General features: G+C 37.5%; 1 protein-coding gene across 2 annotated transcripts; it reads left to right on the top strand.

The window, feature by feature from the left end:
* The first annotated feature begins 685 nt into the window (after positions 1 to 685).
* On the top strand, positions 686 to 12471 carry LOC102583549 (putative leucine-rich repeat-containing protein DDB_G0290503). Of its 2 annotated transcripts, XM_006353969.2 has the most exons (12): positions 686 to 853; positions 1218 to 1366; positions 2193 to 2335; positions 2908 to 3108; positions 3337 to 3459; positions 4226 to 4263; positions 4337 to 4460; positions 4992 to 10226; positions 10526 to 10675; positions 10769 to 10867; positions 10952 to 11091; positions 11810 to 12471. In XM_006353969.2, the coding sequence occupies exons 3-12, from the start codon at positions 2258 to 2260 to the stop codon at positions 12090 to 12092; spliced, it is 6471 nt and encodes a 2156-aa protein (XP_006354031.1). In that variant the 5' UTR covers positions 686 to 853; positions 1218 to 1366; positions 2193 to 2257; the 3' UTR covers positions 12093 to 12471. The 2 variants fall into 2 exon arrangements, with proteins under 2 accessions (XP_006354031.1, XP_006354032.1); XM_006353970.2 differs by lacking the exon at positions 1218 to 1366.
* The last annotated feature ends 251 nt before the right edge of the window (positions 12472 to 12722 follow it).

Below are 12722 nucleotides of genomic sequence, written 5' to 3'. Positions count from 1 at the left end.
TTTGTAAGTGAATCTATACGTAAAATACTATAAATCATGATAATGACAACATAAAATATGTTTACAAAAAATACAAAAAATTCCACTGTAATTTTTGTAAGTGAATCTATACGTAAAATACTATAAATCATGATAATTGACAACATAAAATATTTCAAAAAATGTTATATGTGGGTAGTCTTATTATGCCTTTAATAGCATCAAAGAAAGTACATATTTGTGATAAAAAAAACTTATTCCTTTATCCACGCAAACAATCACTTTAAAAATACCGTTATTAGCCTCAAAACATACCATTTATATTATTGAGCCCGTGCATAGCACGGGCAACATTATCTAGTAGTAATATAATGGACAGTGAATAAAATACTGAAAAAAACTATGTGTTGTCAAAGACTCGAAGTCCCTTTTTATTTCTTTTTGTTTTTTTTCTGTCTACAAAAAATAAAAATAAAAGAAAAAAAAGTGCCAGAGTGACGGTGTTGACTAAGGGTAATTTAGTACTTTCCATACACTTTAATTTTTTAGAACAAGATAAAAAGAGCACCCTATAATCCTATATACTTAATTAGTAAACTAAATACAAAATTAATTACTGAAAATTACATACTTTGGCGGGATATCTCTTTCTTTAATCTTAAACCCCCTCATTTTCATTATATTTCAAATTTCAACCCCTCCATTTCTCTCTCTCTGCTCATTTCAATGGTGAAAACTCAAAAACTTTAAATCCCCATATTTTACTGCTATTTTACGCTAAAGCCATTGTCTTTTCTGTCTCCCCTTTCTCTTCTTTCTAAAGATTCTCAAGGTTTTTCCTTGTTTTCTAAGTTCCCCCAGATCTTACAATTAGGTAATAGAAAATTCTATAAACACTGTTTTTTCAAGATTCCATTTTTATGAAATGGGTGTTTTTTTTTTTTTTTTCTTGAATGTGATGTTTGAGCTTTTGAATAATGAAATCTACTGTTCTATGAAGCTGACGTGTGATTTCTCTGCTGTAACTGTGAAGTGTTTGTTTCTGTAGTGAAAAAGGCAGTTGTGTAGTTGTGTACTAGTACTTCACTGTTTTCATTTTATCTATTCTTAGCTTTGTTTTCTTGGACTTTTGAGATGGTAGATTCCCATTTCTCATTCTTGCTGTCTTGTTGAAAAAGATCTCATCTTTTTTCACTTTGGGAAATTTTTAAGGTTTTCTTTGATCTTCTTGGGTCCAGGAATATCTTGTTTGCATTTTGTGGGGGTTTAAAGTTGGGTATTTAAAAGTTTGCATTGTTTGAAGTTTTGAGATACTTGGTGGAGAATTTAGGGGTCTGGATCAGAAGAGGTTTCCGGATCTTTAAGTCATTCTGCAAAACTGGAAGAGGTATTTCTGGGTTTTAGCTCAATCTTGAGATTGTTATACTTAGGTTCAGCTGCAAATTTCAAGATCTGATCTTTTTTGGAATTGTTCTGAGCTTAAGACTTGTTTAGTTTTTAATTGACTGCTTGCTTGGATCAATGTTAGTGTCTCATTGAGGTTCAGTATCTTGTGGACCTGTTATAATTAAGATGATCACAATGGGTTCTCAAACTGCTTTGTTTAAGATGATGGTCTATCGAAAACAACCTCTCTATCTCGTACTGCGTACACTCTACCCTCCACACACCTCACTTGTGGAGATTACATTGGGTTGTTGTTACAATAAGTTCTCTAACAGCTTAATCAGCTTACAGGTTTCAGTGTAGCTTCTTCCCGGCCTAAATTCTTCCTCTTGCTTCTTCCCAGCCTAATTTTACCTCTAGGTTCTTCCATGCTAAATCTTATCTCCCTGTATGTCATGCCTGCACTATGCAATAACTGGAAATGTTTACATGCTTTTGACTTAGTTTAACTTTGCCTTACCTTACGTAACATGAAAGTCATTGTGGCTTTAAGTAGGTAGCTTGGTTTTAAAATGAGTTCTTATGTGGAGTCCTTCAAATGCTATGGCTTCTCTATTCCAGTAGAAATATGCTTAAAAATAATGGGAGTAGAAGCTAGACGGTAATATTTTGTTTTATAATCTGGAGGATCATGTATATCATATGTTCAGAAGCCATTTCAAGGTTTAATTGGTTTATGAATAACTCATTCATCTTCTTTTTCTGTGAATGAGTATTGGTTATGCTTTCTTTTCTGATATTTCTACTTTCTGTGGCAAATTGTTCAGGTGAACTGATATCTGAATTTGGGGAAATGATGGTTTGTAGCTGATGCTAGACTGGATATGCAACAATGTCAAGGATCACTAAGTGGAAGCTTGAGAAGAATAAAGTGAAAGTGGTCTTTCGGCTTCAATTTAATGCTACTCACGTAAGATTGAACTCTTTTTATTTCAAGTTAGTAATACCTGATGGACAGATGTACCTTAGTATAGAATGTGATGACTGTTTCAGTAGATGGGAAGCAATTTGCTTTTACACTTGGCTGCTAAATGCTTGCTGAAGACGAGATAAAATCAAATTTCAATAATGCCTAAAGATTCTTTTATCAAGATAGAGGCACATACTGCAACTCCTTGAGTTTACCAATTTCTTAGGATTATAGCAATAATAACCTGATTGTTCTTGTATTCTACTCTATGTATAGCTTTGAACTTATCTAGTGCTGATGCAGAACCTTCAAAATACTTCCTATCATTATCTTTTCAGTAACTAGTATTAGTTACCTAGTCGATGGACAAAAACATTTGCTAGAAGAGAGTGTTTAATATTTAATACGTATATTTTTCTAATATATCCATCGGGAAAACCATATAATTGATGCGAAGTTCACTGTGCTGTCTTGTACTTTTGGTGATGGATTAAATTAAAACCAGAAGCCAACGTCCAGTATACATTACCATAGAACAAGCATTGACTGAAAGTTGCCTTTTGGTGTTACAGACACCACAAACTGGATGGGACAAGTTATTCATATCTTTTAGCCCTGCTGACTCTGGAAAAACAATTGCCAAGACAACCAAAGCCAATGTAAGAAATGGAACATGCAAATGGGCTGATCCAATTTATGAAACGACAAGGCTTCTTCAAGATGTCAAAACCAAGCAATTTGATGAGAAGCTATACAAACTTGTGGTTTCCATGGTATATTTTCTTTCTGTTTAGCTTCTATATGGCTTTACCTTATCACCAAAAGTGGAAGAAAAAGTTTCTAGATAGCTTATACTTGAATTCCTGGTTGACTCTCCTGACAGCTGAATTCTGATGAATGCAGATTTTAAAAACTTAAACCTGTCTCTTGGTACTGAGTGAATTAATTTTCCTCTTCGATGCTGTTAATAGTTTTCTCTTTGAATCTGATACTACTCTCAGGGTTCTTCACGGTCTAGTATCCTGGGTGAGGCAACAATTGATCTTGCTGATTATGCTGAAGCATCGAAGCCTTCTGCTGTTGCTTTACCTCTTCAAGGATGCAATGCGGGAACCATATTACATGTGAGGCAAATATTGCTCCTTCTAGCACTTCTACTTGATCACCTTCAGCATATGTCTAGATTTGTGTTTTAAGTCATAATGATGTGCTATAACAAATTGTTTTTGGTTGATACAAGAAAAGTATTCTCAATTGGCATGTTTACTACCTGAAATTAATAATCACCCTTAATTGTGTTAGTTGCAGTGACATCCTTTTTGTTTTCACCATTTCCAATCTTCTAGAATTCAAGCACTGCTCTTAGGCAAAACCAATGCCTCTCAAGCAGCTGCAGTTATATTACGTTTTGTAGCTTACTCACCTAAACACCTGCTTGGAACTATATATTGAGCTTCTGCTATAAGTACATTTCTGCTTTTGGATTGCTGTATACCTTTTTACATGAGCAGTTTGGATGCTCATGGAACTTGATAGGGATCTATGGATCAGTAACCTTTACTTCTTCTTTCTTGCTGAACCAGTAACATACCTAAGAGAACTCCTATCATCTGCTATGTCAACCTAGTCAAACTTAATCTTCATCAGTTTGACACTCACTACTCATTAGGCTGCAACATAAACATCATTATATTAGGATAATATTATATCAGCATGATTGTAGGATATCTGATCTACCAGTCAATCTTTTCCCCTCACAAATCTATTTGATGATTACTTTTCTCTGTACATATTAGTTCTGAATTTATAGTTATTCATTTCTATGTATTCTGTTATTTATTTTTCTCACTTTTGTTTAATTTGTTGTTTAATTGCATGTTGTTGCTCCAGGTCACAGTTCAGTTGCTAACATCTAAAACAGGATTCAGGTAGCACATCTTAACATCTAAAGCCACATGATTTTTCTTATGAGCAAGTGACAGAAGATGCATTTGCTTGCAGAGAATTTGAGCAGCAAAGGGAACATAGGGAGAGAGGTTTGCAGTCAGGAGAGAACAAAAATGATGACCCTGTTACTGGGAAAGTCCTATTTTCAGGAGAGACTGGCCATGATCACATCGATAAGGTCTGATTATTGTTAGCACCAGTAAAGTCTTCTTGAATACACAGTTGATGATGGATGATCCCTTTGTATTTCATTTGGTGATCTAGAGTCTCAATTCTAGTTTTAGAGTAGGTAGTTATCAGCAGCCAAGCATGAAGATGTGATTGAGTTTTTTGATCTTTCAAACGAAAATATAAATGTTGTGATGGCTTGTGAACCACCTAACTGTTAGTTCCTAACACATTGCTGTTGGTCAAATAAGCTTCTGTGACTTCCTATATGATCTTATTGTTTCCTTGCCTTTGATCATTATCATGAATTTCTGTACAGTTGCCAAACTCCTGAATCGCAAGTACCAGCTTTATTTAGCCTGTTACTTGACCATGCCAATTTGGCGATTTGAACAAATGTTCTAGAAAAATAGAATAAATTTACTGGTCATTCATGACAATGAGAAATTAGATCTTTTTTTTTTGTCTTTGTTCGATTTGCAAATTTCTTGATTTGCTTCTATCTCATTTGCTGATTCTGGTTCCATTTGTTCTGATGTAGGTTAGTTCAAGGGTCAGATTCAGACCAGAGGCTAAAGAACTCTCTTCTGTTGAGGAGGAAGTGGAACTAAACGAATATGCCGATTTGACAGCTGGATTTGATGGCTCTTCCAATACTTCAGAGAGTCTATACGCCGAAAAACATGATTCATCAAGTGCACATGAAACTGATAGTCAAGGCATGCAGTCGGAGAAAGGTAATAAATCTGACAGTCAAGCAATGGCCCAGAGTAGTAGTTCAGTTCATGGATGGGCGTCAGACTGCTCAATGGATAATGAATTGGCAATTGCTTATGAGGAGAATAATAGACTTAGAGCAAGCCTGGAATTGGCAGAATCATCAATTCTTGAGCTTAAGCTGGAGGTAAGCACTCTGCAAAGTCAAGCTAATGAATTGGGCTCTGAAACAGAAAAGTTTTCTCAGCTACTTACTGCTGAGATATCCTCTAGTGAAGAGTTGGCAAAAGAGGTTTCTGTCCTTAAATCAGAATGTTCAAATTTCAAAGATTGTATTGAAAGACTAAGAACTTTGAAATCAAGCTGTCAAAATCATGGTGGTGAAAGTTGTGGTGCTGATTCTGGCCACTTAGTTCAAGATCTACAGCTTAGATGGATGAAAGGAATTTCAGTGGTTGAAGATAGAATCAAAGAACTTCAAAATAAAGTTTGTCTTGGATTCTATGAAAGAGACTACAGGTTTCTTCATTCGGAATTGGAGGCATTGCTTCAAATTGTACAGGAGGTCAAACTAGGAGCAAGAGATGAGATGTCATTGCTAAATAAAGTAACATCAGTGGATGTAAAGGAGACTAGAGCAACAGATTTACCCAATATCGAACTGCCGTTGCCAGGGCTTGGGTTGGAATTGGATCTTTGTACACCAGAAAACTTGCTTCATCATATTGGCATACCTCCTCTGGTTTCTCAAGGAACTGATTCCACTGTTGCTATTGATGCAATGAAAGCCAAAATTTTTGATCTGGTAAGAGAAGTGGATGAGGCGAAGGTTGAAAGGGAAAATCTGTTGAGAAAAATGGATCAGATGGAGTGTTACTATGAAGCTCTTGTCCAAGAGCTCGAGGAAAATCAGAAGCAAATGCTGGCAGAGTTGCAGAATCTAAGGAATGAACATTCAACTTGCCTTTATACCATATCTAGTAGCAAAGCTGAAATGGAATTAATGCAACAAGATATGAGTCAACGTGTGTTACAGCTTGCTGATGAGAGACGTGATTTGGATGCACTTAATAAGGAGCTTGAGAGAAGAGCCGCTACTTCAGAAGCAGCTCTGAAAAGAGCCCGGTTGAATTATTCTATTGCAGTAGATAAGCTGCAAAAGGATTTGGAGCTTCTTTCCTCACAGGTTGTGTCCATGTTTGAGACTAATGAGAACCTCATCAAGCAAGCGATCCCAGAACCTTCACAATCACAATTCCTTGGGTATGCAGATGTTGTTCAGAATTTAGAAGAATATGATAATACCGAGCAGTTGCGGTCTAAGGATCAACATGTGATTGCAAGGAAACTAACACTCAATGGAGATGTCCTTACTGATGACTTGAAAAGATCACTATGCTTGCAGGAGGAGCTTTACAGGAAGGTTGAAGAAGAACTTGGTGAAATGCATTCAGTTAACTTGCACTTGGATATATTCTCCAGAGTCTTACTTGAAACTGTGTTTGAAGCTAATGCTAATGCTGGAATGATGAAAAGAGATATGTATGAACTTGCTCAGCACTTGGAGGCTTCAAATTTCAACAAGGAGCAGATGGCTATAAGATTGCAGGCTGCTTTGGAAGATGTTCACATTTTGCATGAGGAGAAAGCAAGTTGCATCCTCAGATGCAGCGATCTTGTTCTGCAGAATCAATCTTTGGAAGCTGAACTCGTGAGTCTTTCAAAGGCAAACTGTCTCCTCACTGAGAAGATCATGGAATTGGAAGCAATCATGGTGCAACATACGGAAGCTCAGAATAGATATGAAGCTTGTGTGGAAGAAAATATAGCACTCTCCACTTCATTGAAGCAGGAATTGTTGAACAACAGTAGGCTTCAAGATGAGATTTCACTTCTGAAGGATGATTTGCTAACTGTCAGAGCCAACTCAGAGGGCTTGGCTTCCTCAAATGAAAATCTTCATGAAGATATTAGCTTTGTGCAGGGTAAGTTGGCTGGTATGCTGGTTTCTTATGAGAAGGAACTATCTCTTCTATGCAATTCCTCTTCCCATGAGTTGGAGCTCAGGGATATAAGAGGTCTCACCATGCAACTGGAAGAGGTGCAGTATAGTGTGTCTAGCAAGATCCTTCATCTTATGCAGGAGAAGCAAAATCTAGAAAGTGAAAAATCAGTTGCTGAGGTGTCTTTGAATGCTATTAGATCAGAAATAATTTGCATGAAGCAAAAGTATAAAAAAGATATACAGAGTATGGTAGCTAAATTTGATGTGTCAACTGCTCTCGTAGAGAAACTTCAGGTTGAACTTGAATCTGTGACCAACAAACTTCACCTTAACTCTGAAGTTGAAGAAAAATATGCACAACAGAACAGGGAGCTTCTGGATGATCTTGCTGCCTTTGAAGTCGAGCTACAAAATTTAGTCTCGAAGAATGGGGATATTTCTCGAGAGATCTTTGGTTTGGACTCTATAGCTACTGAGCTTGAGCAGAATGACTTAACCATTTCTGAACTAGTACAAGAGAAGGAGGATCTCATGACCTCTCTACATGACAAGTCTGAGGAATTTGCCAAGCTTACGTCAGAAGTTAGTCATCTGAGAGACAAGTTGCAAGATGAATTGCAACTTGAGAGAAGTCTTAAAGATAAACTAGAGGGTTCAGTGCAAAATCTTACTTTGCAGTTGAATGAGAAGGATGACAGGTTACTGGATTTGGAAAAGCAAATAGCTGAACTGGTGCATTTCAGGCAGCTGGCATCAGAGTTAGAGATTGAGAAATCTAGACTTAGTCATCTTTTGCAGAAGCATGATGAGCATGCAGCAAAGCTGCAGCAGGAGTTATCCTGTGTGTCTGGTCTAGAGGGTTCTGTAAGAGATCTCACTTCTCAATTGAATGAGACGCATGACAGGTTACTGGATTTGGAAAAGCAAAATGCTGAAATGGTGCATTTCAGGCAACTGGCATCAGATTTAGAAGTGGAAAAATCTAGACATGATCAGCTTTTGCAGCAGCGCGGTGAACATATCATTAAGCTTCAGGAAGAGATGTCCTGTATTTCTGGTTTAGAGGACTCAGTGCTAGGACTTACTTCTCAACTGAACGAGAAGAATGACAGGTTACTGGATTTGGAAAAGCAAAATGCTGAGCTGTCTGAGCTGGTGCATTTCAGGCAGCTGGCATCAGAGTTAGGAGTGGAGAAATCTAGAGTTGATCAGCTCTTGCAGCAGCGTGATGAGCATGTGGCAAAGCTTCAGGAAGAGTTGTCCTGTGTTTCTGGTTTAGAATGCTCAGTCAGAGATCTTACTTCTCAATTGAATGAGAAGCATGACAGGTTACTGGACTTGGAAAAGCAACATGCTGAACTAGTAAGTTTTAGGCAGCTGGCAGCAGATTTTGAAGTGGAGAAATGTAGACTTGACCAACTTGTGCTGCAGCGTGATGAGCATGTGGCTAAGCTTCAGAATGATTTGTCCTGTGTTTCTGGTTTAGAGAGCTCAGTGCGAGATCTTACTTCTCAATTGAACGAGAAGAATGAGAAGTTGCTGGATTTGGAAAAGCAAAATGCTGATCTGGTGCATTTCAGGCAGTTGGCATCAGAGTTAGGAACGGAGAAATCTAGACTTGACCATCTTTTGCAGCAGCGTAGTAAGCAAATGGAAAAACTTCAGCTAGAGGTTTCCTATTTTTCTGATCTTAAAAGGCACATGCTAGAAATACAAGAGTATGCCATAGCTTCTGATGTTAAGTTCACAGTTGCCATGAGCCACTGTGAAACACTTAATCTGGAATTTGTGCGGCAGCTTAAATCATCGGATGGGTCCACTGCCGAGCTTCAGAAGAGATGTCATGATTTACAGGCCAACTTGAATCAATGCCTTGCAAGTGAGGCTTGTTCAATTAAAGAAAACAAGGAGTTGCTAAGATCTCTTTCTTCTGTTAGATCTGACTTAGAAGCTTCTATTGCTCAAAATAATGTTCTTTCAGATGCCAAGTATGTTAACACAGTGAAACTTGAGGAATACAAAAAGGAGATGACAATATTGGAGGATTCTCTCCTCGAAACTAATAATCATCATGCTCTTGAAGTGGGGAAGTTGAAGAACCAGCTGGCAAATGCTGAAGAAGAACTTAATTACTTGTCACTTTGCAAGGAGGAACTGGAGATCATGGTGATTGTGCTCCGAGGCAAATTAGATGAACTGCACCCCTACAGGATCTTACAGGAGAACAACAAAGATGAAATGGTCACCTTGCAGTTGCAATGTAATAAGCTCACCCACAAGTGTAATGAGCTAACTCACAAGCTCTCTGAGCAGGCCTTGAAAACCGAAGAGTTCAGAAACTTATCCATCCATTTGAAGGAGCTTAAGGATAAGGCTGATGCAGAATGTCTCCAGGTTCGCGAGAAAAGAGAATCTGAAGGACCACCTGTTGCTATGCAAGAATCCTTACGGATAGTCTTTATAAAAGAGCAATATGAATCAAAATTCCAAGAGTTGAAGCAACAAGTTTCTATCTCCAAAAAGCACGGAGAAGATATGCTTTTGAAGTTACAGGATGCATTAGATGAAATTGAAAGCAGGAAGAGATCTGAAGCTTTGCACTTGAGGAAAAATGAAGACCTAGCTCTCAAAATCTTGTCTTTGGAATCTGAGTTACAGTCTCTGCTTTCTGATAAGCGTGAAATAATGAAAGATCATGACAGAATAAAGGCAGAATTGGAGTGTGCTCTGCTAAGTCTAGAGTGTTGCAAGGAAGAAAAGGAAAAACTTGAAATAACTTTGCAAGAACGAGCGAGAGAATACTCCAGAATTGCAGCTGAACTTACTTCGACTAGAGAAGAGCTGATGAACGTCACATCTTCTGTTGTATCTAAGAGAGAAAATGGCCAGATGAGCAAAGTTGAACTTGCGCCTAATGAGACAAATGTAAATCCTTCTCCTGATGCCACACCTCGAGAGGATTCATCTGATGCTTGGAATGTGAAGGAAACAACCTTATTTATGGATGATAGAAGTGAAGAATCAAGCTCACCAGTGAAACTTCTACTCAGTCCGGTAAGCTCTCTGACAAGAACTACTAATGTGGTAGTGATGTAGAATGTTTTCTTGAAGACCTTATTTAAATATTCATTTTTTGAGCTACACAGTTAAAGGCTACAGAACTCGCATGATGAAATGTAGTAACATAAAATAAATAGTAAATATACCCCTACACTTTCCTAATTAACTGATGTGATGAAGTAAATATAGTTAATCAATGTCTCTGATTGCGCAGATTGCTTTTGTTTTTTACTTCATGGAGTCCTTTGGTTTTTGAAGTACTTAGTTTTTTCTTCCTTTTCAATCATTTACAGGATGCCGCATCAGTAGGTGTGCATGCAACAACTGGAGATGCACCTCTTGAAGGTTACTCACCACCCAGCAATGGAAGGCATATAGATTTCAGCAGTGAACAGTTTGGAAGCAGGAATTTGAGGTCTAGCATGGAGCATCTACATGAAGAGGTATTTGTTGATCCAACTTTGAGTCAACAATCGGATTACAAGTGAGATATATGGTGGTGTCATATCAATTTTTTTCTTTTACTTGACTTGCAGTTGGAAAGGATGAAACGTGAAAACTCTCTCATTCCTGAGGACCATTATTCCGATCAAGGCTTTGAAATTTTTCAGAGCGAACTCGCGCAGTTACACAAGGTATACTGAGATAACTTGTATATATTGTAGTTGAATATGTTATTGTGCGCTGATCACTATTTATCATGGTTCTTAATCTGCAAGGCAAATGAAGAGCTCCGAAGCATGTTCCCAACATTCAAGGATATAGCTATCACTGGTAATGCATTGGAGAGGGTACTTGCCCTGGAAATTGAGCTTGCTGAAGCATTGAAGGCAAAAAATAAACCGAGTTTGTTCCAGAGGTAAGTGCCTTCTGCTTAATTGGCCCTGGCAGATACTTCATTCTTCCATTTCTTTTAGTTAATTATAGTAAAACTTTTCATTTATGATTTCACGCTGCTTAATCAACATTCTCAAGAACATTGGCCAGCCCTGCTTAATTTCTCATGTTGCTAAATTGAGTCTTCCACTGCTAACAATTGATATTACTGTCTATGTTTGATCTGTTGCTGTAAATCTATGCTAACATCGATTATGTTTTCCTCGGACATATTGCTTTATTCTGGAAATTTTTTATGGAAATAATAGTATTTTACATGTAGCTGATTGACAGGTGATGCATCAAAATGGCTTTCTGAACACTTCTTGCCTAGCTTCTCAATTATACTAAGAATTACAAATGAAGTTCACATAATTCATATACTGAACTGCATATATAGAATCTGTAAATCATGTTCTAGAAGGAATTCCTTGAAGCATTTCCTATGTCTATCTATGAAGACATTAAAAGACGAATATTTTCTTTTAATCTGCTTTTGTGGCAATAAGCAGTATCCAAGGCTATTGCCATATCAGTAATTTCTGTCTTTCGTTAGGAAGCTTACTGGAGAAGTAACTATCTAGAAGAGATTTTCTGTTTTCACAGTGAAAATGTGTTGTTTTCTTGGGGTTCAATGTGATGATATTTATTGCGAGGATAAAATACTATAGAAGTGACTAAGTAATTTATTTATGCTTCAGTTCGTTTCTGAAACAACATAGTGATGACGAAGCAATCTTCAAAAGCTTCAGAGACATCAATGAGTTGATCAAGGAAATGTTGGAAATCAAAGAAAAGCAAGTAGCTAAGGAGAATGAACTGAGGGAAATGCACGATCGGTACTCTCAGTTAAGCCTCCAGTTTGCTGAGGTTGAAGGCGAAAGGCAAAAACTGAAGATGACACTCAAGAATGTCAGAGCATCTAGGACAAAGCTCATGCAACTAAATCGCTCCTCATCCTCCATTGTAGACAGTCCTTCGTAGGCACTCTTTCAATCCATTTCTTGATTTGCTAGTTTCGCGAAGAGTGTCAACGTGCAAGACTTCCACACCTTGTCTTGATGTCAGCTCTAAAAGTTGGTTCACTTTTATGGACAAGCATGCCAAGATAAGTCCCAAATATGGAGGAACCAACCCTGCAAGCTGACTTGCTCCTTGTAAATGTTAAACTGTGGCTGTCAGATTTTGTAACCCATTTAAGTTATGTGTAGATCTAGATATCCCATATGTTATAGCCTCATTTTTCCATTTTATACCTGTATTTGGCTGTAATATTATGTATAGAAATTAGATTATCCTGTAATTAGCTCAGTTTCTCCTACTTTAAGCCACGCAAGAGGCATAAAAATTTGTTACAACTCAATTGCTGTCCTTTTTAAGTTTTCAATTTGGGTGCCTCCCTGTGGCACAGCTTTAAGATATAATGTAAGCTGGAATTTGACATGCATCATATTGCTGGAGATGGAAGTAGGACCATATCCTACTTTGGAAATAACATACATCAACAACATACCCGTGTAATTCCACAAATGGAGTATGGGGAGGGTAATGTGTATGCAGACCTTACCCTTACATGGTAGAGAGGTTTTTGATAGACTCTCAGCTCAAGTAACT

This window comes from Solanum tuberosum, unplaced genomic scaffold, assembly GCF_000226075.1.
Source record: "Solanum tuberosum cultivar DM 1-3 516 R44 unplaced genomic scaffold, SolTub_3.0 scf00164, whole genome shotgun sequence".
Taxonomy (NCBI): Eukaryota; Viridiplantae; Streptophyta; class Magnoliopsida; order Solanales; family Solanaceae; genus Solanum; species Solanum tuberosum.
The sequence above is the reverse complement of the archived record's forward strand: the minus strand, read 5'-3'. Positions and strand labels throughout refer to the sequence as shown.